General features: G+C 42.6%; 1 protein-coding gene across 1 annotated transcript; it reads right to left on the reverse strand.

Moving 5' to 3' along the window:
* Positions 1-1,327: 1,327 nt before the first annotated feature.
* On the reverse strand, positions 1,328-19,987 carry LOC147672019 (uncharacterized). The gene is made up of 4 exons (XM_086948048.1): positions 19,887-19,987; positions 14,321-14,402; positions 7,095-7,193; positions 1,328-2,416 (listed from the first exon to the last, which is right to left on the reverse strand). The coding sequence occupies exons 2-4, from the start codon at positions 14,364-14,366 to the stop codon at positions 2,205-2,207; spliced, it is 357 nt and encodes a 118-aa protein (XP_086804174.1). The 5' UTR covers positions 14,367-14,402; positions 19,887-19,987; the 3' UTR covers positions 1,328-2,204.
* Between the last annotated feature and the right edge of the window lie 5,685 nt (positions 19,988-25,672).

Here is a 25,672-nt window from a genome sequence, read left to right on the forward strand (position 1 = left end):
GCCAGAGCTCAGGACTTCCACTTTTAGACTCTCCAAACATTAGAGACAATGCATCAGAAATGCAAGCAAAACAATGCTCAAATGTTTTTCACCATTTTGTGTGAAAATAATCCAGTTTGTGTACTTTTGTGTATTAATGTTTTTGATTCAAATCGTACAAATAGATTGGAGGTCCTCAGCTCCCAGTAATGAGTCAGTGGGGGGTCCACATACGTCAATAGGGAAGAATGGCTGGCCTAGCCCATGCACATAGGTGGGGCAGATAAATTGGTGCAGAAATCTTTGATCTGGGCTTCAGAGGTAAGATAGCAGTGGGTTTCTTTTTGTATTTTATTATGTTTTACATAGCGAAAACTCAACCTGACGGTATCAGTGCGCTTTACATGAGCATCAGTTGCGCTACAGACAAACACATTCATTTTGTTTGGCATACGGAGATTATGTGATTTGCCCAGAATCACAGGATGTTAAGCGTCTCTGCCGAAACTCATACCAGTTCCCTAGCATTGAGGTGGACCGCTCTAAATCCAACGGTGGCCATTGACCATGTTGATTACTGTTGAAGATTGTAGTAGAGCTTATCGTAGCAAGAATATCGAAGGGTCACAATAGTGTGACCAGAATATCGAGGGACAAAATAAAGAAGAGGTAAGTACGCAGAGAGAGGCATGGACTGACTATTCTCAACTTAACTTCCATGTACCTTGAAAATATATACATCACCAAGGTAAGTATTTGTGGCCTTAGGTACTAAAAATCTATTCAAACTTACCTCTCGAGATTTTGTCCCTCGATATATTGGTCAGGACATTCGGACCCGTCAATATTCTAGCTTCGATATTCACTGCCCACACCTCTGTTGAGAATGCCTTCCCTTATTGACCAGTCTTTTTCTATGTTCACTGGCTCCTTCAAAGTCAAGCAATTTGCACATTCCTCTTTCGATTGTCTTACCAATCGGGTTCTTTCAATATGTCTGGTTGCCTTTTGATGTAGATAACATGCAGATACAGATCATTTTCTACCAATGATTCGGCCCGCTGGTTCTTAGAACCTTTGCTACAGTAGTCAACCTTATTTGACTTTCCACTCTTTTCATCAGCAATGGCAAATATGTTACTTACCCATCTCACTCTCCTAAATCCAATACTGAAGCTGCAACACCATTTGTTAAGCACTCTCTTCCACGTTGCCACCTGTTCCCTGATCACATCACTCATGCGCTTGATTACCCATTTGCTCTTTCAACTGGGCTCATGCTACAGATATTGAACTATTACAGACAATGCCAGTAGCAACTGGCCAGGTAAATACTCCAAAACAAGACTTTAAATTCTCATATTGTTTAATGAAACGCTGTAGTTACATTATTACAGCCAGCAATGAGCAGATGATAGTAAAATTACAATTTCCCAAAATAATTACCCCCCCAGACAAACAGGTTTCCCAGACTTTCCACCCCCGGACCTTGTGCAGACCATGTCTTCTGCTTGCTGAGGCCGAAAGTGCTAAAAAGCTCCCCAGGGCAATTGTGACCTATGTAGGAAACCTAAAACATAACATGACAGAAGCAAAGAAAGCCCTCCTGCCCATAGGATCTAGATATGGGCAGCAATTGGTTTAAATAAGTAAAGTAATTAATAAAGTAATGTGAAAAGCCTATTATTAAGTATGTGGCAATCTGCACCTTCATCACAAGCATCCCCGGATGATAAGAAGCGACTTGTCAGAAAAACATAAAACCCAATAAGAATGCCAAGGGAATCAGCATGATGCTGATGGTCAAGCATTCTGAAGCCCAGGAATTAGTGGTAGGGCATTTTTATGGGCTCTGTTCCAGATGGGTCCCGTATGCACCCCCAATGACCCCCTATGGCTTCCTTTGATATGCGTCTACTAAGTTATTTTTAGTCCACTTCCAATGTAAGAGTTTGTATCTACTTCCTGTTTTAAAAGGAATATATATCCTGGAGGTTCTCATGATGTCATTAACAACCAGATAGAGGTGATTGAAAGAGCAAGCAAAGATACCATATGTTTTCTACTTAACTATTTCAGCGTGTGAAACTAATCTGATAGGGCCTGGAAACCCAGCTGATTACATGATAAAATCAATTTCAAGAAAGACTTTTTTTAGGCAGGTTAAGGGATGGCGTGGCTGAGGCTGGAGTGAGTGAAAAGCGGGTCAGGAGAAGTGAGGCATCTCAATTAGACCCTTCTGTCTTGTATTCTTTACAGCGTTTTGTATCTTTTGGGGTTTTCATGTCACCCCCGACGACCACCTCGTTGTTGCACAGGTCGCCAACGCAGCAGTAGATGGTGTACGCCGGGGTGGGTTTTTGTGCAAGGGCGTCCTTCTTCCATTTCTCGCACTCTGCCGATGAGGCGCAGGTCCGTGAGTTAGGGTAAGCGCCAGCTGTGAGGGATGGACAGAAAGAAGGGGTTCAGACAATCTGACAACAGTGGTTGAGTACAATAGCGGCTCTCGGCAAGTTGAGGCACCAAGGCTGACAGTTTCAAGCAGGAGGGTGCATGGAAAATGTTTGAAATGAGGGGTGGTGTGACTTTTGGGATGAGCGGGAGGGGCAAAATAGAGATATATGGTGTGTGCGCGCGTGCATTCATCTGCAACACTATATATTACGTAGGGTGACCAACTGGCATGGGTGCAAATTCAGGACGGTGAGTGCAAAAATTCAGGACAAAGGTTCAAAATTCAGGACAGAAAGTCAGGACAGACAGTCAAAATTCAGGACAAAAATTTCGGACAAAAGGTATGTTTTACAGACACATCAGAGGAGGTCATGCATTAGTATATAAGTAAATAAATAGATAATCAACATAAAATCAAACAGTGCTGAACACACAAAGCAATGGAAGTGCTGTCAACGTCGAACCCACACAGATTTTTAATTGCTGGACTGTAATCATCTCATAAGGAGACAGACCTTTCTCTGTCTCCAAAGTAGTTCGGCAAAGGAGTGCAGCATGCCGGAAATACATCCCCTGGCAATGGCAGCAGGCAAGGTACCACTTCCCCGGGCATTAATGTTCTTGATTTATGTCGGACTCTCAGTGAACAATTTTGGCAAATTACATAAGGCCTCAAGTCCCCCACAGTACTCTGATTGGGGAAAGCTCCTCTGCTGCAAGCTACTGGTTCCAAGGCACACACTTGCCTGCACATGATATGTTATAAAGCAGAGACGGCCCATTGCCATTCTAAATGTGATAATCGGACCATTGTCATTCTAAATGTGATAATCAGCTGCAATCGCAATGCCAATGGGCCTGTCCTCAGCCTGGCCGAGGTCGAGGAGGAGCTGCTGCATCCTGTGGAGCTCAAAAGAGAAGTGCCAGCTGACCCCGTTTGTGAGAAGCTTTAACTCCTGGGACTTCTCCCAGGGGAACAGCACAGCTTTCTGAAATGCTCAGAGATATGGACCAAAGGCGTCCATAAAAGAAATGTTGATGGACAACGGACCTGACACCAAAATGAGGGACTGTGTGTGAAATTTACGGACGGTTGGTCACCCTAATATTACACTGAATCAGGAGCTCCTCGTTCCAGTCATAGTGCTTGAGACTCTGCCTCCCTGTCAGTGCCCACGCAAGATCTAGTAAAACACATAGTCCTCTTTCAATGTTTGTATGACTACCTTAAGTTCCTCCTTGCCCAAAGGCACTTCCTGTCTTTACAACCCAATTTATCGGTGCTGTGCTGGGAGGGGGAGGACTCAGAACCGGACTGGGACGAGGAGCTCCATACTCAGAGTAATAAAGATGGCCAGTAAGTAATGGATCAAGTAACAACTCTACAGATTTGTCGTAGAGACACCCTAGCAGACTCTGCCCAAGATTTGGACACAACCTTGTAGGTCTTCCTTGTAAACCTCCGGCACATCACATCAAGTAAAAACATTTGTCTGAGAGATAATCTGTTTCACTCACCTTCTCAGCCTTACAGTGGCAACCTTTTTATCTTTATTCAATGCCCAATAAGTGACAAACAAAGTACGTGTTGAGTGAAAAGACTTTGGTTTAGTCTACTAAACTGCCAGAGCTCTTTTTTGCACCTATGGCCTCAGGGAGGGTTTACCCTGTAACTTTGGCTATCAATGGCAAAACAATTATCTGAGAACAATGGCATTGTTTCCCTCAATATTTTGGCTGAAGTTACGGTCAATAGAAAACCTCCTTTTGCAGTGACCCAAGCCATATATGTGGGCTTCAAGGGTTCGATTGGCATTTCCTGCAAGCCCTTCGGCACTATGGATAAATCCCAAGCAGCTGTCAGAGAATGGATTGATATGTTTTTTGAACTAAAATCCCTCAAACGTTTTTCCACCAGTGGCAGATTTTTTTTCAGTATTATCAGAAGGCTATCTATAGCCTTTAATCTTTGCCCATTGTGCCTCCAACATTGAGCGGGACAACACCAACGCAAAACACTCCTCTTTTGCAACCAAACACCAAAATATAGAACAATAGAATTCATACACTTTGTGGAACTGGCACTATGAATCGCTTCTGGATCATCGCTTGGATCCTGTGTAACACTGCTTGTTTCCTTACCAGGCCCTTTGGAACGGGGATAGATTGGAACCAACAATCTGGAGCTCGGAAGTCAAACTCTATGGAATAATCATCTCTTACCACCCGCAGAACCCATTTGTACATTACCACACAAGGCCACTGTCGATAAAGGTTTCTTAGAAGGGAACTCAATGCATATGTATATGGATTTACCTGGTTGCTGATTGTCTGACTATGGCCGGGATTTTGAGAAGAGTGCCACCCCCTGACCCTGAGCCCTGTCTCAAACTCGAAAGGGATGCTTTTGTATCCCTGACCAGTTTTGAAAGAATTACTTCTTTGCCAGAGAAGCATGAAAGAGAAGCAGCATCTTTCTTTCCTCCATCAATATTTTTTCAAACCATGTAACCCAACTGTGAATCAGATGATTTATCGCACAACAATGGGAGTTGATAGACCAGTGATCTCTGTGCTTGATGAATCTTCCACAGTTTCATTCACATCACCCTCCTACCAGCAATTGCGGCCACTGAAGTTGTTGATGCTGCCCGTAAAGAATCAAACACAGTATCTGACAAAATTGTGCCAAAGGTTCCACCCTTCCCAATATCTCTGTAGGATCTTTGCTGTCATTCAAACAACCAGAGAGCAACTAGAAGTTTATCAAGATCGCTTAGGAAGCATAAGCGGCATATGTATCAGCTCCTAATGGAAAGTGTGACACCAAATTTTCCTATTAAGCACACTCTCTATTTTGCATTCCACAGACTCTGGAAGAGAAGACTCCGCAGAGGCTAAGAAAGTAGTGGAAGCCATACTTATAAAAACTGCATTAAACTTTGGGACTTGAGGAAAATTGCTCCAATGAATATCTTTTTGGTAAGAAGCTTGGAAGCAAAGGCTTCGCTAAGTTTTTCCACTCATTCAATATAATGGAGTTTACCACATTGCAAAACAGGAGAGGGTCCACCTGAGGAACAGTATACTGAGCAAAGATACCTTCCTCAACCTGCTGAGATGTTTCTTGAGATTTTAAGATGTCTAATATATGGTCTGCCAACTCCACCAAGTGAAGCCCGTGAATATATTTCCCCTACGGACCCTCTTCAGAGTCCTCCTTAAGTACAGTTTTAGTCTCCGATCCTGTGCCTCAGCCAATGTTGAGTTCAATGTCTCCTTAATGAGGGAATACAAGTCCCCACTGGAAATAAAAAGAAACTTCTCATCCTCTGTTTCACTAGCAGGATCCTGATGATTTATTTATTTTAGAGTTTTATATAGTGCTGGCAAGTACAGAATGTATTAGAGCACTATACAATATTGCCACAGCAAAAACAGACAACAATTAGTTCAAATAACAACTGTGTGGAGAGTCAAACAAGGGCTGGACCTCAGGAGGAAAACAGGTAAAAAGGTACAAGAAATTCCGGGGTATAGATACCCTATCGCTTGGTGATTGTTCTCCAGCTGGTTAGGCTGCAGATTGAGGAGGAGATCCTTTAGCTGTATCTTAAATCTGATGACAGAGGGGTTAGTCCTGAAATATACTGGGAGACAGTCCTAGATTTCAGGGGCATTGCCTGAGGAGGAGCGTACCAGGGTTCTTTGTTAGGGATTTTCGACAACAAATTAAAGTACATTGACATATTAACATAAATGATGTCAGTCCACTAATATAAATGTCGAAGTTTCAGCCATATTAAAAAATTTGGTGCAGGGTCATCATCAGGAGCGAAAATGGGAGCAACCAAAAACGGGATTATTCTGAACTGTGTTAAAAAGGGACCCCACTTGTCGGGGCACTAATTGACCTGAAAGAGGAAACCACCAAAATGGTGATTTCTATTGCCATTCAGAGATTGGAAACCAGCACCCACAATACCTTGGAGCCACAGACAGATGCTGGCTTTCAGAAAGGCAGTCTGACAGTGGCTCCAAGTTATTGTTGGTGGTTTCCTCTTTCAAACCAATTGGTGCCCTGACAAGTGGGGTCCCCCTTAAAACAACGTTTAGGCTAACCTGGCTTTTGGTTGCTACCATTTTTGGTCCTGATGACGACTCTACCCAAAATTCTTTTAATATGGTCAAAACATTGTCATTTACACTTGTGAACTAATTTATGTTAATATTTGATGTGTACATTCATTTTGAGTCATGAAAAAAATATATCTGTATATCAGCCTCAGGTACTGTCCATTTGCTTCTATATAGTACCAGCACACCTACTGTAACATTCATCCCTTCTCACTTCGCTAGATTGAAGCACTTATATTGAATTACAATATTTTACAGAGTTATGAAAAGAATGAGCAGAGAATAAATCAGTTAGTTTTTTCAAAGAGATATTACTGTTTGTATATAATTTACCATGTCTTCTTAATTTCATTGCCAGGGTCACCAGTATATCTTCATGCCATTCCACAGCACCCTCATATCTCCTTCCCTTACCACGGCCTCTTACACATCTTCATGCCCTCTCACTGCCCGCTGCATATCCTCATTGCTTCCAATTGCCCCTACTACCTTCCCACTGCCCACTATGTGACCCCGTCACTTACGTATTACGTTGTAGGTGGTCGAACAGACATTCTTGATTTTGGGGCACGTTGTGATGCACACATCATCTTCGTTCCCCTTGAAACAGTCAAGGGCGGAGGCTACAAAAATGAGAGAAGAGCATGAGCAAAGATAAAAAGCATAGCCAGGTCTTATTTATCAAGAGAAAAAAAGGAACACACTGTATCTCTTGAGTTTCCACTGGGCAGCGACATTCGATGAAATATGGAGGCTGTGAGGGAACATACCTTCCTCAAACACATTCATGCTCAATCATTTTCACTGTATGAAAGAATAGTTGCTAAACAAGAGTAATCATTATAAATTTCATACAATTTTTGGTCTTTCTCATTATATTGCCCCTTTGATTCAGCATTCAAGGTAATCTACTAGCGGGCAGAAACCCCTTTTCAGGGACCTTGGGGCATATTACCAAGGGCCTTATCCCCGCTTTAGCAGGACTTTTTCCCGCTAAAGCGGCGATAATTTTATCACCCAATTACCAAGCTGTCGCTAACACCAGTTAGCGACAGCTTATAGGCGATAGCAAGCATTTTGGTGCCCGCTTTGCATGTCAGCGATGACATGCAAAGTGGGCGTGCCAAAATGTTAGCGACAGAAAACAGTCGCTAACATCGCTATCGCCTATTACCTACAAAGGCGAAGTGATGGAAATATTCGCGCTAAGCGCGAATATCTCCAAAAGCTAACGCCTGCTAATACCAGTTCTTAGCCATGTTATCCAATGAGAGGTGGATAACATGGCTAAGAGCTGTTTCACGCTAATGCGTGAATATCGCTGTATTGTCAGCGATATTCATGCATTTCGCCTGATTTTTAGCGTTTTTGAGATAAACCTTGCTAATAGCAAGTAATCTCAGCAATAAAATCGGTGAAGCGCGGCGATAATTATTTGGCCGCTATCCCTACTTAGCGATAAATATCGCTGTTTGTAGGTAATATGCCCCCTTGTTACTTTTTCAGAAATGGTACTCATAGATTTTACCTGTACATCTGCCAACTTTCTCTTTTCACCTATAGCCTGGCTCAATTCCTCAAATACCAAGGGATATTATTCAAATTTAGGTTTCTATGGATCTATTCCCATTTCTTAAAGATTATCCAATGGATTCAAATTTATTGTGTGATGGATTCGCTATCGCAGTTGATTAATTTCCTCCTTTTACCAAATCATCTTTAAAGACCAATTGTATAGTATTAGATTATTTTATCAATTTGAATTTTCCTACTGCTGCAAGAACTGAAGAATATTTACTGTACTAAATTTGCTACAAATGCCTCTAGATGTAAATAAGAGGGTCAACTGCACAGCTATTTGTAGGATATATATCTGAAGGGTTGTTTAAAGATAGGGGGGCCTATTTACAAACTTCATTTTGTGGCATGTTTAGTAGGACTCCAATAGAACTACTCATGTACTACAAAAGCCTATTCACTAATCTATGTGCGGAGGTCTCTGCCTACACCTCTCCAATCATTTAAATGCGGCTATCCCCGCCCAAACTGAGGAGAAATAGAACCTCGTAGGAAATAATGTTGGATGGAGAACCCCTTGTGGCCATTTAACAAAACAACTTCATTTTGTTGCTATACCTTCCTCACCGTCACTGGTGCTTCAAAATCAGTCCCTCCTTTGACGTGAATATCTGGTGAATGATTAGTTAAAAGACTAAAGTGAGAAGTGTCTGTGGTAATAGGCTGCCCAGGGGCACTGGGCAGTCACCATGTGTCCTTTGGTTGACGCCACTCGAAAAGGTTCTTCATCAAAAAGAGCATCAGATTTTCTTTTCCGCATCTGATGTGCAAGCACTCTATCTCCTCTCTGAAACACAATGTTTCTTGCATGTCATCTTCAGTCAGTATATGTCTTCATCTTTTATTTCTGAACCAAGTCTTTTGTATGAGTTGCATTGTTATCTCTTTCTCTCTTAGTTGCACACTGAGGTAGCTTGGTTGTCATTGCTCTCCCGAACATCAAGGTCGCCTGACTTTCACCGGTGGTCGAGTGAGGTGTTGAACAGTAAGCTCTCAATGTAGAGCTTAACAAAGTTTGTAAATTGAGATTCTCATGGGTAGCACACTGCACAGCTTTCTTTAACGTACTCATAAATCTCTTAACTAGTCGTTTGGCCTTCGGCCACAGAGGAGTACTCTTTTAATGCTTTATATTCAGATGCTCTAAAAAGTCTTTGAACTTCTTTAAACTATTAAAAGGCAGTCCATTTTCATATTTTAGTATGGCTAGAACACCCCCGGTCACAAAGATGCCATCAAGTTTCTCAATAACTCTTGAGTGGTTTATGAGAGAACCTCAATAATGGAAATCACAAGTATTCATCCACAATCACCTGAAGGTGGTATCTATTGTTGAGTGGACTGGAAAAGTCAATGGCAATTCTTTCCCATACATGCTTCGGGAGTTCTGACATGTTTAGGGTGTGTTGAGCAACTTTTGTAGACAGGCAGCTGCATAGATGGCAGGCCTTTAATTTTCTCTCAACCCACTCGTCGAGATATACGGAAACCAGACTTGGTTTCGGAGTGAACTTTTTGTAATAATGATTCCCATATAGCCTTCGTGGGCCACTTTAATCATTTTCTGCCACATACTCTTCGTAATTAAGATTCTCAATCCTCGCAATATAACTCTCTCTTGAGTTATGGACAGTTCATCTGTGACTTTTCTGTATTTTTGGTATTCACCCTCACTGCCGAGAGGTTGAGTGTGCAGGTTCCACAACTGATGTGTAAATGTATCTTTCAATTTTAGCATGTCACATTCGTGGTTTGTGGCAGTGATAATCTGAGCAAACAAAATGGCAGCTGGTGTGTTTAATTCTACGATGAAGTCAATATAAGCTTGAGCTAACATGGATGCCATGACCTTCAATGGGCACTTTGAAAAATGAGCCAGCATTATTCTGATCCTTTCCTGGATGATGTACAATGTTATAATTGTACTCTTGTAAACTTGGTCCTCAACATTCAATGCAAGCAGGCATCTTGGCCTTTGGATTGTCAAATATTGTTAGTAAAGCTTGATTATCAGTTACCATCGTAAAAGGATTTCCATACAAGAATATATAGAAGTGTTCAAATGCCCATACCACGGATAAACTTTCTTTCTTAGACTGTGAGTAAGCACGTTCTGGCTGGGACAAACTCCTTCTGGCATTCAACACAATATGATTCGGATTGAAATAAGCCAATTCAGTAGCATTATTAATGGCTTGTTCAATTTTCATTAAAATGTATTTACATTCATATGACCAATGAAATAAAACAATTTTTTTTGTCAACTCTCACAATGGATCACTGACAGTGGCAAAGTCTTGTATATATATATCTGGAACAGTAGCTGGCCACGCCAATAATTGAATGCACCATTAAAATATCTTGTTGGGGATCAGCATTTGACAGCGCTTCTACTTTAGCAGGATCAGGTGTCATACCCCCATAAGAAAATATATGGCCAAAGTTCTTTAGCTTTGTCTTATAGACCTCACATTTATCTGCTTTCATAGTCAAACCTGCAGCAGCCAGTAAACGGCATACTTGTGTGACAGCCTTATTGTGTTTCTGTGGAGTAGCTCTGAAAACCAATATGGAATCACTATAATTGAACACATTCATGACAAGCTGTATGATACTAAGAATGACATCTTAGAAAAGTTCTGTTGCTGATGACACACCAATGGTTAATCATTTGTACCAAATTAGACCAACATGAGAAGAAATAGTTGTAATGTACTTCCAGCTTTCTCCGAGTTCCAACTAATGACAAACTTCATTCAAATCAAGGCAAGAGAAAATCTTTGCATGACTCAATTGCGTCATATCAACAATGTGTGGTCCTGGATGTTATTCTCGTTCAATTGCCTTGTTTGCTGACGCATGTCAACGCATATGTGTACAGCTCCTTCACTGTCCTTTTTTGGCACTGCCACGTTGGGAGAAACCCATGACATTGGACGAGTAGAACACTCAATGATATCATGCTTACGTAACGATCCGAGTTCTTTCTCAACAGCATCTTGTAAATGAAAAGCAATTTTAATGTCTTTGAGCAACAGGACAGGCATCCTGATTAACATGCAGTTTTACTTTCATAGTCTTAAGCTTTACCAAACCATGAAACAATGAAGGGAACTGACTTATTATTTCATGATGAGCATTCCTGCTGTAGTTCACAGAAATCAGTCCCATATCAGCAGCTGTGCTGAAGCGGAGTAGACAGGCACTTAATATTACCCCTTGAAGCATGTGGATGGGTGCTTGCACCTTAGTTTTCTTGTGTTTCATCATCACTAGAAATGAACATTGACTTTTTTAGGGTGTTAATGCAGCCCAAGCATACACTTTGGTTTTTGATGGGGCAAGTTGCTATAAGTGATACAATTCATTATGTTTCTCTTCAGGCATGTTTATCGATGCACCACTGTCAATGATAAAAGGTATCAAACAACCATTTACTTTTAGTGTAATTTTTGGACAATGTTTGAATGACTTTGGTGCTTTGGCATGTCGACTTTTCGTTGACTGGCATTTTTCTTCACATTTAGCCAGTCCAATATGTGCACGCTTTTCTGAGGTAAACGTCGTGATGGCACATCCATCTTTATCACTTTCACTTGATACTGATATAGAAGAACTGTTTTACGATGATTTAGAGGACAATAAACGTAGTTCAGTATCTATTTGTCGTACCTAATACCTCAACTCAGCCTTGTGGGTGTGCGTAGAACGTTGCTTTTGGAATGTTCTGGCAGCCAGTCTTCACGCCATGATGAAATAGTTTTTCCCTTTGCTTTGCAAGCTGTCACAAAATTGTTTCATTTTCAACAGCCCTTACATATCGTTCCAATGGCAGGACATATGTGTTTGTGTGGAAATGAAAATTTACATCAAAAACATAACATCTATTTACCTGTAGACATCTCCATGTGTCCCTTAGTCTTTTACCTGTGACTTGCTTTTCACACTCATGACTGATTCAGTCTGGACACCTCAGGGTTCCATGTCAGCAGCTAGTCAATCAGCATACTCTTCAGCTCTATCAGCCATTAGCACTCGTTCCAGCATTGAACTTGAAATTCTAAGTTTCTTTAATCGGACGGTATGTGATTTCTTCTTCAGTTCATAGCATCTTCTTTAGGACTTCCTTTATGCCATCACCGGCGAGATTTTTGAGGTACTTGATTATCTGTTTGTTATCAGTCTCTGCAAGTGCATCAATGAAATCTTGAAATGTCACTATCCACACAGTCCCCCACTAATATTTTGCTTTTTGGCAGTATCGAATGATTATGGTGGATTCAAGAAGGCAATAGAATTATAACCATGTGTGGAACTTACTGACATTGGGAGTAATGTTTTTCATCACAGTGTGGTGATCTTGTTTATGCAAACCATTTCTGAGGCCTTGCGATGTACTAGCCTCTGCGTCGTCTTTGACACTGACAAGAAACTTGGTTTCTTTCTTTGGTGTCATTGAAGAATGGCACTGTTCCAAGCTCACTCTCGACTTTCCACTCTTCAGAGGCCTGTGGAGTTCTTCTGAACCCCACTCAGCAGGGTTGGCGGATCACCTCTTCAGGTACAGACAGCTCCATAAGCACAACCCTGGGCAATTCTCCTTGGACTGCCTTACGCAGTGTTTTGGTATGGACCCTCTCTTGAACTAATCATGTAAGCAGGCAACCATTTCTTGCATCTAGGCTTCGTTTTTTTTGTTGTCTCTGTGCACTTGTTTACACCTGGTTGATCTCTGTTTGACAGCACTTACAGTTGCAGTATTATCACTCCATACTGTGTATGGCTCGATGTTGCAGAGCATTAATTAAAGTATGGGGAAGAGGTGTGGCGCCGCGGCCAGGGCGACTGACGCTGGAATCTGGGGCTCACGGTTCAATCACCGGTGGCAGATCAGCCCAGCACCCTGATACTCCGAGCATTAGCTCGCTTAATCTTCCCAGCGGTCTCCAGCACCAGGATGCCTTTCGGGTAGCTGTCTGCGCTTTACAAATACTGGATTTTTTTTTTGGGTGAATGCTCAGATGTACAGTTTGATGTTCAACGTATCTGCTTGTTTTACTATGGACAAAAATCATTAAAAATGCCTTATAAATAAAACAAATAGCTTCTTCGGATATGGAAAGAGAACTTTGATGAAACCCATCTGTGACTTGCCCATCAGATGAGGAGCAACTTAACGATGAAACACCCCCCCCCCCCACAGGCTGTGGAGGATTTTGAGGAATAGAGTTCTGTTTAGAAATAAATTGTATGAAAACATGCTGGGTCTTGTGGCGCAGTGGACTAATGCATCCACTGTAGTAGCCTGTGTTTGACCTCATGGTCACAGGTTCTAATCCCAGCCTTTCATCAATCTGAGGTCAATAACATGAGAACCATTGAGTTGGGTAACAATATACATCTGTTATTCACCGCTTTGAGACCCTTGGGTGAAACATGCGCTTTACAAATACACATGTTATGTTAAGAACAGTATAGATTACATTTAGGACCAATTTTGCCGTGGTCAAGATACAAGGTTTTTCCATCTTTTTAAGACAAGTTTATTCACTAATCGGCTAACGCAACATTACTGGTTGGTGCCACATGCTGTGTTTTCTCTTTCCTCTGAGGGTATTTTTTCTAGTTATGAATTGCTCCTTAAATTAAAAAAACTGGAGGCTATGCACAACATTTTTAACATAGATACCATGAAAGATTTTTGACATGCATGGATCACCACGCAGCCCGAACTCTTCCTTAACCATGGCAGCCGGTTGAAATTGGGATACAATATTTACAGTGCCTAATTCGTGCTGGTGGTTATAGGTAGTGAGGACCATTACTCATTTTTGGGGACAAGGACTTATTTTTCATATAAGACTTTGACTTAGATCTAGAGCTAGAGAGAGAGAGAAAAACATAAAAATGGAGAAAGGAGGACAAATGTAGTAAAACAGCAACCACAGCAAATGGAATAAGCATGGATGAAAAGGACCCTGCAGAGTGAATTTAAATGACAGGAAGTGTAGGGTAATGAAAGAAAGAGGCATGTGGTGGAATAAAAACAAGATACCTCTGGCAGCTGGCACGTCTGGCATGTCACAATGCCAGTGGCAGGCTACTATGAAAAGTTGTTGACCCCTGAAATCCTTTGAACATTTTTTAGAGAACTAATTATTCAAAAACTTACCACAATAGGCTGAGGCCAGGATAACGAAGACAAAAAGCAACTGCATTGTAGTGTCCTGTCAGAGTTCTCTCGAGTCGGAATTCTGCAGAACAAAAGGAATATGTTAGCGATCTCACAAAGGTGAAGAGAAGGCGTGTGGCGGGTAAAGGAAAGAATAATGTTGTGTTAGAGCACAGAAAGGAGAAGAAAGAGCGGGGGAGTCCATAAAAATATGGAGTAAGATTAAGATCATGAACCCTTGAATAAGGGAACAGAGTCGAGCAATTCTTGTACATTGGTGAGACAATTGTGCATTTACTACATTTCAGTAGCTGGAAAGACTCAATTTATTTGACAACATGAAGTTTACTATACAATGCCCTCCCATAGGTCCAAGAGTTTGGACTGCTTCCAGATTTAGAGACCTCAATACATAATACTTGGGGCAGTGGGCCACAGTGGCCTTTGGGGAGAACATTTGCAACAGCAAACAGCAAATGTTAAGAATTGATCAAATAAGACAAACAATGTAAGCATATATTATTGATTCTGAATGATGTGACAAGATATTCCATGCCATAATCATTAATTACTATGAATACAGCTCAAAAAACAGCAAGAACCAGCAGGGAAATCCAGCCAATGGTAAGCTTCCAACTGCAGGATCTGGTGTCATTACTCAGCGTGAAATTAGGTTTTTGTTAATTTTAATTATTTTGTGTGATCATGGCTCGGGGGATTTGAGTACATTACACATTTCTTATGGTGGGGTGATTAAATAATTTTCCTAGATATAGGATGTTGAGCCAAGACCAGAATTCAAACCTGGCTCCCCAGTTCCAAAGTCGGCAGCCCTAGCCACAAGGCCACATCTCAAAAACCCATTCATTGCTCAATTTCTGCCAGTTGTTAGAGGTGGTCAGCAAATAAAATTTAATTGGCTTTTAACAAATACCAACATAGTGAGTGAGCTGGTATAGGCATTTTTAAAACTACAGCCTACATACTTGTTGCATGATACATCCATGGGACGACTCGTACTGAGCCGTCATATAGTCAGAACACGTCATAGTTGGAAATGTCAAATGAGCTTACCACTGACCCTAGTGACACAGTAAGAAACCATTTCATGCTAACTCTGGCGCCTGTCGCAGAGTTTTTCGACTTAGTTATTTCCATGTCTCTTATTCCACTTGACCCATATTTTGATTATTTTTCTCGAGGACTTATGTTTCCCTATCAGAATTTGTCTGACAGGACGAGAGTGAGGTGGAAAAGACAAAAAAGAACGCGACTGAGGAATATAGGAAAACAGTGACAAAGGAAGAAAGCAGGGACCAAAAAATAACCTGCAAGGGCAAACTTAAGAGACAAGAAGTGTAGGATGGTGGTGGAAAAAAGCATACAGAAGGTGGAATCCATACTCGGCATGCTTGGTACGCAGCAACCCTGGCAATTCGGCAGTAACTGCGATTAGCGTGTAACTGAAACTTAGGACCCCTGTCCTTATTTTATTATTTTACATGTGAAGCATTGTGCACAGCTGTACAGAGTTGAGGTGAGGATCTCTAGCTTTTACAGTATTGGAGGTGATAGGGTCTCCTCCTGTTACACTGCTGGGGTTCAGTGTCTCTCCATGCAACACTGTTGGGGTTGTTTACATTTTAACCTGTTGGAAGCATGGGGTCTGCCTTTTTTAGATCCTCTTTAGACTCTGGCTTTTTCCAGATATTTTTAAATCCTGTCAAATGCTCCCATTATTAAAAACAGCATACTGATAGGATGGCTGTGACACAGGGATGGTCGCTCTCCAGTTCGTGGGTAATGCCATTAGGGAGTGTGAGAAGTTGCAAAGATTCCCGACTTGCAACTTCGCAATTAAACTTCCCCAACTTTCAACTTTTCTTTTTTTCTTTTTTTATTTGCAAAGGCCATGCAGTATAAAAATAGGGGCCCCAGTAGCTGCCCATTGCGGCAGTAGGACCTCATTCCCTTGACTGCGTTTTGACCGTCAGTGAACCAACACAGCTTGGTAACCATTCTCCTAGCACGTCAGATCTGGATACCACCCGACTTGTTACAGCCTCAAAGGCAGCGCAATTCCTCGCTGCAGCACCCTCTGGAAGAAGAAAATGTAAATTTACCCTGGGTCAGGTGACTAAAGCCATAAAACTTTGCCCAAGTTCATCGTTCTGTAAAGTGCAATCCTTCAAAAAGTGAGGGTCTCATTTACAAGCCCCTTGCGCCACCTCTGCTTCACCTTTTTTTGACGCAGCTGTGGTGCAATCAGTGTGCCACGGTGCACCATATCTACACACTGACACATTGGGTGCAGTATTATGTATGCAGGGTAGGCGTTCCCAGGCAAAAAGCCATGGAGAACTGGTGCAGTGAAATGTACAACATTTCACTGCATCACTTTACGAGTTCATTGCTTTAAAATCCTTATGCCTACTTGGAATGACACAGGGCTTTCACAGTGGGACTTGCCTATGTTTTCTGATGCATTGGTGGAATTTGCGTCAGATTTACGACCAACTCCAGCAATGCGTCACTTTTGCGCCAACAGATGTGTCAGACTTTTTGACTCATTTGCTGATCCTTGCTCCGTGGACCCCTTTATTGTAAATACAGTGCATCCATGGTGTTGCAAGAACATTTGGCATAGGCGCAAGGAAACTGACGCATCGATGTGTCAGTTTCTTGTAAATAAGGCCCTGAATTTTGCATTTTTTTCCTTGAATTTCTTGGTGTGTTCGTTTATACGTTGGCTTTATGCTCTGTTCCCTCTTGATAGTTCTCCAACTTTGGTTCACTCTCCTCTGTCTGTGGGCTTTAATCTTGATGCAGATTTCTGTATGGAATCTGAGATATGAAGTATGCCGATTTTAGTCATTTTAAGCGCAATCTTCTCTGTCAAAGGAGGTCTTTTCTGCTTTTGTCTGATGTTTGTTTCGTTGTCCCAGCTCTTATGTGCACCAGGTTAAATGGTGAAATGCAACTGTGAGGGTTATCCTGCTCTTCTGCTTACTTCTTTGAATTTTGAATTTAATTTGGCCCAGATGTACAACGTGTTTTTGTGGTTTCAAACCCTGCGAATCAGATGCGTTGCAATTGCAAAGGCTCAAGTCACAATTCAAGAAATATACTTTGCAAGTCAGAAAAGCATTTGCAACTCACAAGGTACACTCATTCCAAATCACTTAGAATGGTGTTCTGCCTCTTCATAGCAAGTTGCAGTCACCTGTATCAAAGCGTTGTGACCACTGCTTTGGTTAACCTCTGACAGTTTACAGACACCCGATGTGGGGCTGTAACCGACTTGCAAAATGGAACCTGGTCACGTGTACCTGCTCCTTCCACATTGTGAATGATAGTGAGGGGCTTCAGTGTGCAGGCACTGATCCAGTGTTCTGTGGCACGCCCCCTTATAATATTTCATGTTTCTTTTTTCTTTTTCTTTTAAAAGCACCCTCTGTCCCTTTAAGGAGAAAGCGATACTTTTAAAGATAATGTCGAATTGCAGGGAATGCAACAACGGGCATGGAAGAGTCGGTCCCTCGCAGGCCTCCATCTCTGCGTTTTCAGGGGCTCTTAAAATGTCTCCTTCCTCATGTATGTGGGGCCAGGAGGATCTGGGGCCTCCTGGGAATGTTCATTTTACGATCGGACCGACTGGTACATCAGGCGTACATAAAGTGCAGCTAGAAAACTAGTCGGTGTATGAATAGGCTGGTCTGTGGACTGCCGTCTGATAATGGACTCTTATTTTCGAGGCACTCATCCTTTTTAAATTTTCAATGGATACATTACATTAATATACTATTTTCTCTATAGTCTTTAACGTAAAGTTTTCGTTTCTTTGAGTTGATCCATTTTTTTCTAGTTTTTGGGAAAATGTGAGAAAGCTTGATTGTATTTTCTTTCAAGATCAAATCAATATTATTTTGATGCGTTGACGCGGGGCCCTGAAACGACTGGGGCCCTTAGGTCGGTGCCTACTTTGCCTATTAGGTTCTCTGGAACTGTTGCCCACCACTGAGGTGAGGAATTCCGAATTACGCATTTACTACCACAGTACATGATAGCTTTCCACATGGCCACGTTTTAATGGTAGTGGATTATTTATTGCAAAATCTGAGACGACACTACGGTCTCGCAGGGACAGCGGAGCTCCCTTTTAATGCAGAATATTTCCTAAACCAGGGTGGGGTAATCCTAGAGATTATGAAGTGTTCCTAAGTATACTGTGGTGTGACCCGTGCCTCCTCCCTGGGACTCAATAAATTCTCTGGGTCAAGCCCCAGAGTTGTGGTAAACCCTGGGCTTTAAGTGGGCCGGGTCCTGCTGGTGCTCACGACCGGCAGCTCTAAAAAGCAGGTGCCAAGAGGTGTCTCTCTTGGGCTCTCCGTTTCCGGCCTCAAGGTGTAAAAAAAATCTTTAATCTGCAGCAGTACCACCCTTCACTGCTTATGACATAACTTCAACGAGACTGGTTCTTTCACAATCTCATCATTTGAGAACTGAGGTATTTACAGTATTCTATACAACGAAGCTATAGTTGTTGCTTCTTTATTTTACACAACTAACAACCATTGGCAAAGTCAATAGCCCCTACTTGTTGTAGGTGTCATTTTTTTTGCTGTATTATACATCTCTACGCAATGACGGAAGCAACAAAATACCAGTCGGACAGCACTCTCTGCTAAGCACAGATTTTTAGCTTGTGTATCTTTAAGCCGCGCCCTTAATTACATCGGCCACGCCCCTTTGCGAGACCCCCAGTTTTTTAATTCCACTTATAGCCCTGCGTATTCGTAAGCCGCGAGGAAGGGGATACTGGTGCCCATCTCTGGCTCTGAGTTGGTGGGGCCCACTGCCACCCCAGCGCCATCTTGCCTCGGCGTCTGGCTATGTTGGAATCTAGAGGTGAGTCATTTCTGTAAATTCAGGGGGATCAAATAAAGTGCACGAGAACTACAGCTCCCAGAATGTATTCGGTTGTTGAACCGAATGGCGGGAGCATCACGCCCTAAGAAAAGATGGAGTCATCTGCGAAGCTCAGGCCTAGAAACCTCCAACCACAATACACCCAGCGAGTCACTCATTCGAGCACTGCATCCCTAGTAAGGCTTTCCATAATGGGTCATGTGAATAAAGATGCCTTATTAATAGGTTAATATAGGCTGTACACTTTGATTTTATGTTTTCAATGAAAACGTATATTGCTGTGTGCGCTCTTCACTTTAGCGACTGATCAAAAGCTGCCAGCTAGCAGATTAAAATTAAAGGAACATTTTTTAAAAGGGGCATGAGACAGACGGGAGGGAGAAATGTGTTAGCATCCACTGAGATTTAAAAGGTCAAATGTTCGATTCTGACTAAACCACCTCAAACTTTTATTGCGAGGTCGGCACATTGAGTACGATTAAAGCGGGCAATGGAAACCACCTGCTATCTTCAGTCCCTACTAACGGCAGTGTGACGCACTTTATAAGACAGTTATTAATAGAAACAGTCAACGGACAGCAAGAGCTAAGGAGGCTGCGCAGCACACGTTCCTCCTGGGGACAGTACCCGTTCTTACCCGCTTCTTCTCTTTGCTTCTCCACCGGCCGGGCTCTGGCTCTCTGGTCTGTGATGGGCTCTGGAGATGCCCAGATTTTATAGGGTGAAGCAGGATACGAAAGCCGGAGGTTCGGACTGCCCCTCTTTCCCCCACCTACCAAGAATGCATGTGCTCTTATTCTAATAGAAAAGTCTCATGCTTTTTCTTCAAACAGCCCTGTTTGCCTCCCTCGCCTGCAGCTGCAGGGTGCCCGCGGGGTGCCGGTGCCCCAGGCTGCCGCGGCGCCGGGATTCTTCTGCAGTGCGTACACAGGGCACGAGGAGGGGGCCTGTAGAGTTTGGCGGGGACGAGGCACCTCTCGTAGGCTGACAGACATTGAATGTGAACCAGAAGACCTTACGTCATCACATACATCCAAGGGATTATCGAAAAGACCCAAAATATAAGAAGGCAATGTGTTGATTTAAATATGTATAGGGTGATGAAGATGTAATGTGAATAGACACAGTACATGTTAAGGCTTACTGTGTATTGTAATTGCATTTATATAGTGCCTACTACCTGTGATGAGGCGTCGAAGCGCTTTTTGGGTGAATAGCACGCTACTCCAGAACCCAGAAAATATTAGTGGTGAATTAGTATGGTGAAATATGAAAGTAATTTGAATGGTGGATGTGTTAGTCAGTTATTTGGAATGAGAAGGATAGTGGAGGCATAGAATTAAGGAAATGTTTGTATTTATATAGCGCTTGCTCCCCCTGATGAGGTGGTGAAGCGCTTTTCGATGAGTAGCACGCTACTCTGGAACCCAAACAGGGTTAGTGGTAATTAGTATAGGGAAATATATCATATCCATTTCAACAAACACACTAATGCATACACCATGATAACAAAAAGAAGACTTCTTTATAGATCTATAGAGTACCCGATTATAACACTGTATAATTTGGCCTGGCCTGGTGTTCTTTGCTCTTACTTTTTAATATTTGTTTTGGTTGATGGATGTTGAATGAATGAAGTATCAATGTGACATGAGTGACAGTATGTATTGGGTTTTAGCATGAGTTGTGTGTCAGGTTGAGCAACTTTCAGAACGTACAGTTATTGTTTTTGTGTACTACACATGGATTTACTCAAATACTGTGGTTGTTTATATATTTGTGTATGTGTATTTTGTTGATAGCCGTTTAAAGAAAAAAAAAGAATAATACTGAACACGTTTCTTCTACTTCTATTAAGGATCTGTTGTGATTGTTAATGAGCTCAAGATTTTGTGTTGAATGTTAAAATATGAAGGTTATACTGATTCAAAGAAATCTGAGTTGGCAGGTTTTTGTGTTCCTATGGGTGACCCACGGGACGCCGGGCAACCCAGGCTGCAGCGGTGACTAGAATCTTCTGCCGTGCTTACACAAGGTATGAGGGAGTATTTGAGAGTTTGGTGGGGAAGAAGCACTTCTATAAGGGGGGGAGGGCATAAAGGTTTCTAATAGATTAATAATTTTATAAAAGAATACAACCGTACAACTTTGGATTTGATGATTTCATTGAGCACTCCCCTACGGAAGAGATTATTAAGGCACACCATGTAAGAGCAAGATCGCACTAGCGATTTGTGTGTTATTGTAAATTATAAACATACATAATTAACGTTTGATAAGATTCAGGTCATTGTACATTCCATTATCTCAGTTCGGAGCTTCATGGAAATTGAGAGATGTGGAAGAACTTGGCTGTAGACCCTGAGGCTGTAAGGCAGATATTCTTTTTTCCCACCAAAACCGTGTTTAAAAGAAGAAGCCAAGCAAGAGGACTTTATTTCCCATCATCCATATGCACAGGAAAGAACATCACTGGATTTACCATCATCCATTTATGCAGGAAGTGACATCAGTGGTTTCCCAACAAAACAGTCTTCAAAAGATGAAGCCAAACAAGAGGACTTCATTTCCTATTGCCCATCTGCACAAAAAGTGACATCACTGGATTTCCCATCATCCTTCTGCACAGAAAGTGATATTACTGGGTTTCCCACCAGTCATCTGTGCAAGAAGTGACACCACTGGCTTCACACCTACAGTGCTGTTTGCTCCACCTATTTGATGGTGACTGCAGCGTGGATGCGTAGTGGATGTGCACACCAGACTTGTCTGGACCTGTCTGTGCCTGAACAGTGCCTCGTACCAGGAGCCCTGTTTCTTCCCCTACCCACCACTATTCTCCTGTGCTCCTCTGTGTTCCTAACCACAGCCGCATTTGCCGCACAGCTGCCGCACAGCTGCCACACAGTCCCACACAACAGCGAGGGAGAATTCACATGTGCCTCTTGCTACTTGTCATGCACTCTCCCACGTCCTTCACCCACCACTCCTGCACCAAGAGCACCACGCTCACTCACAAACAAACCAGTCACATGCTCACACAAACTCAAAGACCACTCAAACCACCCGCCACTAGTACATATATGCTCCTCAAAACCCGCTCACTCACAAAACATACCACTGAGATATGGAACCTACTGCACAACCCCTTTCTGGACCTGCCCTTTCTCACAGAAACATGGCTAGACCCAACTTCTGCACTAGAGATCCCTACAGATATCCCTACTGGCTACAAGATCACCAGGCAAGACTGTCAGCACAAGCCCGGAGGTGGAGTTGCCATCATGTTCAAGATACCATCAACTGCACTACCTACATGGATACCTCACCCAGATATCTTACTTACATCACAGTCACCTTCTCCCTGGATGGAACCCTCGTATTTACCAGAACCCTACACCAATTTCACCAGCGACCTCACAGACTTCCTCACACTCCTCATCATCTATGTGAGCACCTTAATCCTCCTCAGAGACCTTTTTTTTCCCGCTCCAAATGGAGAATTAGATAATTAATTTAACCGAACAATAGTTCAAAACCATAAAAACAAAAAGTTAAGTGGGCAGAGACATGGAAATCGCAAGATTTCCAGACCTCAGGCATTATACATTTGAATGACTGAAAAGTAGATTCACAATCAGTGAGTCACAATTGAAAAGTATCTTTGCTAATAAACAATACTGATTAAATAAATGAAGTCAAGACACTAAAGTCAACACCATTTCGATCCCAAGTAAGGTCGGGGGATCATCATCCGGACACAAGAAATTATGCCTGAGAGGTGCTGAATAGATGAGTTGTAGAGACAGACTGGTTGTTCAGTTACGCATGAAACAGAAACATGTGACCAACATGTGACAGCTAAGGAACAGGAGACAGGTGAGTTTTTTAATCCTTTTTTATTGCTTTATTTATAGATTTTGTTACAGAAAACAACCCAAGTACATTTAACAAAAAAAAACTTCATTGACATCAATAGTGACTTGAGCATGTAACTTGATACACAGTTACAGAGTTCTGGGTAGCACACATTACAAACATCTGCACGAGAGGTATCACAGACAGTGCGTGCCACAACAAGGGTTTCACCACGCTCCTATACAAGAGAATGTAAAATGAAACACACATTCAGTTCTAAGTCTTACCAAGATCACCATAGGACTTTTCTTTAGCTGGGTTTCCCTGGAGTATCTATAAGATGGACCTGCTGGTTTCCTTCACCCTGACGCATTCGGCTCTCATGCGGCTAGGTAACTTTGGTATAGTCTCCAAAAACTCTTGAGACAACACTGTACAATTCCGACTGCGTGTTCCTCCTCAGAGAACATAACTTCCACCTAGGAGTCCTAGGATATCACACTGACCCAAAATCTATGGCCCTTCTAGAAAACATTGGAAACCTTGACCTCATCCATTACGTTACGGAACCCACCCACAATGCTGGATACTTATTGGACCCTATTTTCTCCTCAATCAGCAACATCACAGTTGACAAGCCAGCAGCTTTGACCTGGATAGAACATATCCTCATCAGTTTCAGCATACCCATACCACACTACCACAGACCTACCACCACCAGACCCTCTCAATACAGCTGTAAAAGCGTCTCAGGAGACGTCTCAGGAGACGCGTCTCAGGAAGTTGCTGGTGTGGTCAGGCCAGTGATCTCCCAGCACTGGCCTGACCACACCAGCAACTTGTTGAAAGCCATCAAGAACCTTAACAGCTGGGTCACCGCATGTGGTGACACCATGGTTCCCCTCAAGGGCAACCCAGTCGCAAGAGGCAGACTAGGGGCCCGCTGGTGTACAGAATAATTCAGGATGATGAAACATCATTGGAAGCAACTGGAGTGCAAATGGAGAACAAGTGAAGACATTGCAGATAAAGGCATCCTCAAATAAGTCCTAAGACGCTACCACCAGCAGATATGGAACAATAAGCACACATCTCTTGCAGATCGCATAGCCGTCAGCATTACCAGCAGAAAGGAAATCTTCCCCATTATCAAAGATTTCCCTACACTTCCTGCAGCCTCCAGCAACATCACCCCCTCACAAGACCTTTGCAACAAGCTCTCAGAATTCTTCTGTAACAAAATCACCTCCCTATACTGTAACTTCAGACCTCAACTGGACCGTGTCAGTGTCACAGTTTAACCTCCCATCATGGCCGATGAATCAACCCTGACCTCATGGCCTGCAACCTCAAACTCCGGAAACCTATGTTTGCACACAGAGGGGAAGGAATTCGAAGAACATGTTAGTCCACACTAGACCACAAACAGGACCACCAAGGACTAATAAGGGTCTACTTTTTCCAGTCGTGCAGGGCCACCACCTCTGTGGCAACTGCAGCACATGCCACCTCACAAGGAAGAGTAGGCACATAAAATTCAGGAATGGCACCGAATGGGAACAGAGCATGTTCACAAATTGTAACAGTAAGAACGTAGTGTGTATGGTCACCTGCCCATACGGTCTGGAGTACATAGGCATGATGACAAGACCAGTCAAGATTCGCATTGGAGAACACAAGAGCAACATACGTTGCAAGAAGAGCATAACCAAGATGGCGACCCACTATCTGACTACCCAGCACACTGTGGATGATTTCCAATGGACCGTCATTGAACAATTAAATGCAGAGAATGGCCTCTTTGAAAAGGAACAATGGTGGGTGTTCCGTTTGGGGACGCACATCTTGGGCCTGAATGATGACATACCCTGGGGTCAATTTACTTGAACCCACTTCAGTCTCCGAAATCCTTGTCTGCCAAATTTACAGATTTGTCTGAGTAATTTTGCCCATGGCAGCCAATTTTGTCTTGTCGTACACCAGCATTTTTTGGTGTATTGGGTCCCCGCCAAAACAACCATCTGCCTTCCCATCATAACAGTTTGGCTACTTTGTTTTGGAGACACTTTAAAGACTTTGCCTATATTTTCCCTCTCCTGCATCACTATAATCCTATCATGTGATGGTTACCATTTGTTTCCCCCTATTTTTATGTTTGTTTTTATGTTTGCAAAAAATATGGACACGTGATTTTAGATTGCGCACAGCATTGGTGACTGTCAATATTACGTGTTGTGGACACAATGACTTTTACGGACAGTGAATCTCTTCCTAATGTCTTTTGAATAACGCCTGGGCGTAGTTCGTGAAGTAGCGCTATGCGTAGCTATGCGAAGTGCACTTCGCACTACGCGAGCTACGAGTAGCACTATGGGAACTGCGAAGTGCACTGTTCGCGATGATTGCACAGTGCCGGATGCTTGTCCGCACTGTGCAATCATTGAAAACGGCATCTTGCACAGTGCGAGCTGTCTTTTACTGCCGCTTGAGTAGATTTTTACTCGAGCGGCAGCTTTCTCAACGCGGACTGGTAGTTTCTCATCGCAAGCGGTCGCGAGCATACGC

The sequence above is a fragment of the Lissotriton vulgaris genome, unplaced genomic scaffold (genome assembly GCF_964263255.1).
Source record: "Lissotriton vulgaris unplaced genomic scaffold, aLisVul1.2 SCAFFOLD_1840, whole genome shotgun sequence".
NCBI lineage: Eukaryota > Metazoa > Chordata > Amphibia > Caudata > Salamandridae > Lissotriton > Lissotriton vulgaris.

Bases quoted from the DNA above. Each gene is read 5' to 3' on its own strand.
- LOC147672019 (XM_086948048.1), bottom strand. From the start codon at position 14,366: ATGCAGTTGCTTTTTGTCTTCGTTATCCTGGCCTCAGCCTATTGTG. The intron at 7,194-14,320 runs GTAAGTTTTTGA...TCATTTTTGTAG, and splicing joins CCTGGCCTCAGCCTATTGTG to CCTCCGCCCTTGACTGTTTC. The intron at 2,417-7,094 runs GTAAGTGACGGG...CATCCCTCACAG, and splicing joins GACCACCTACAACGTAATAC to CTGGCGCTTACCCTAACTCA.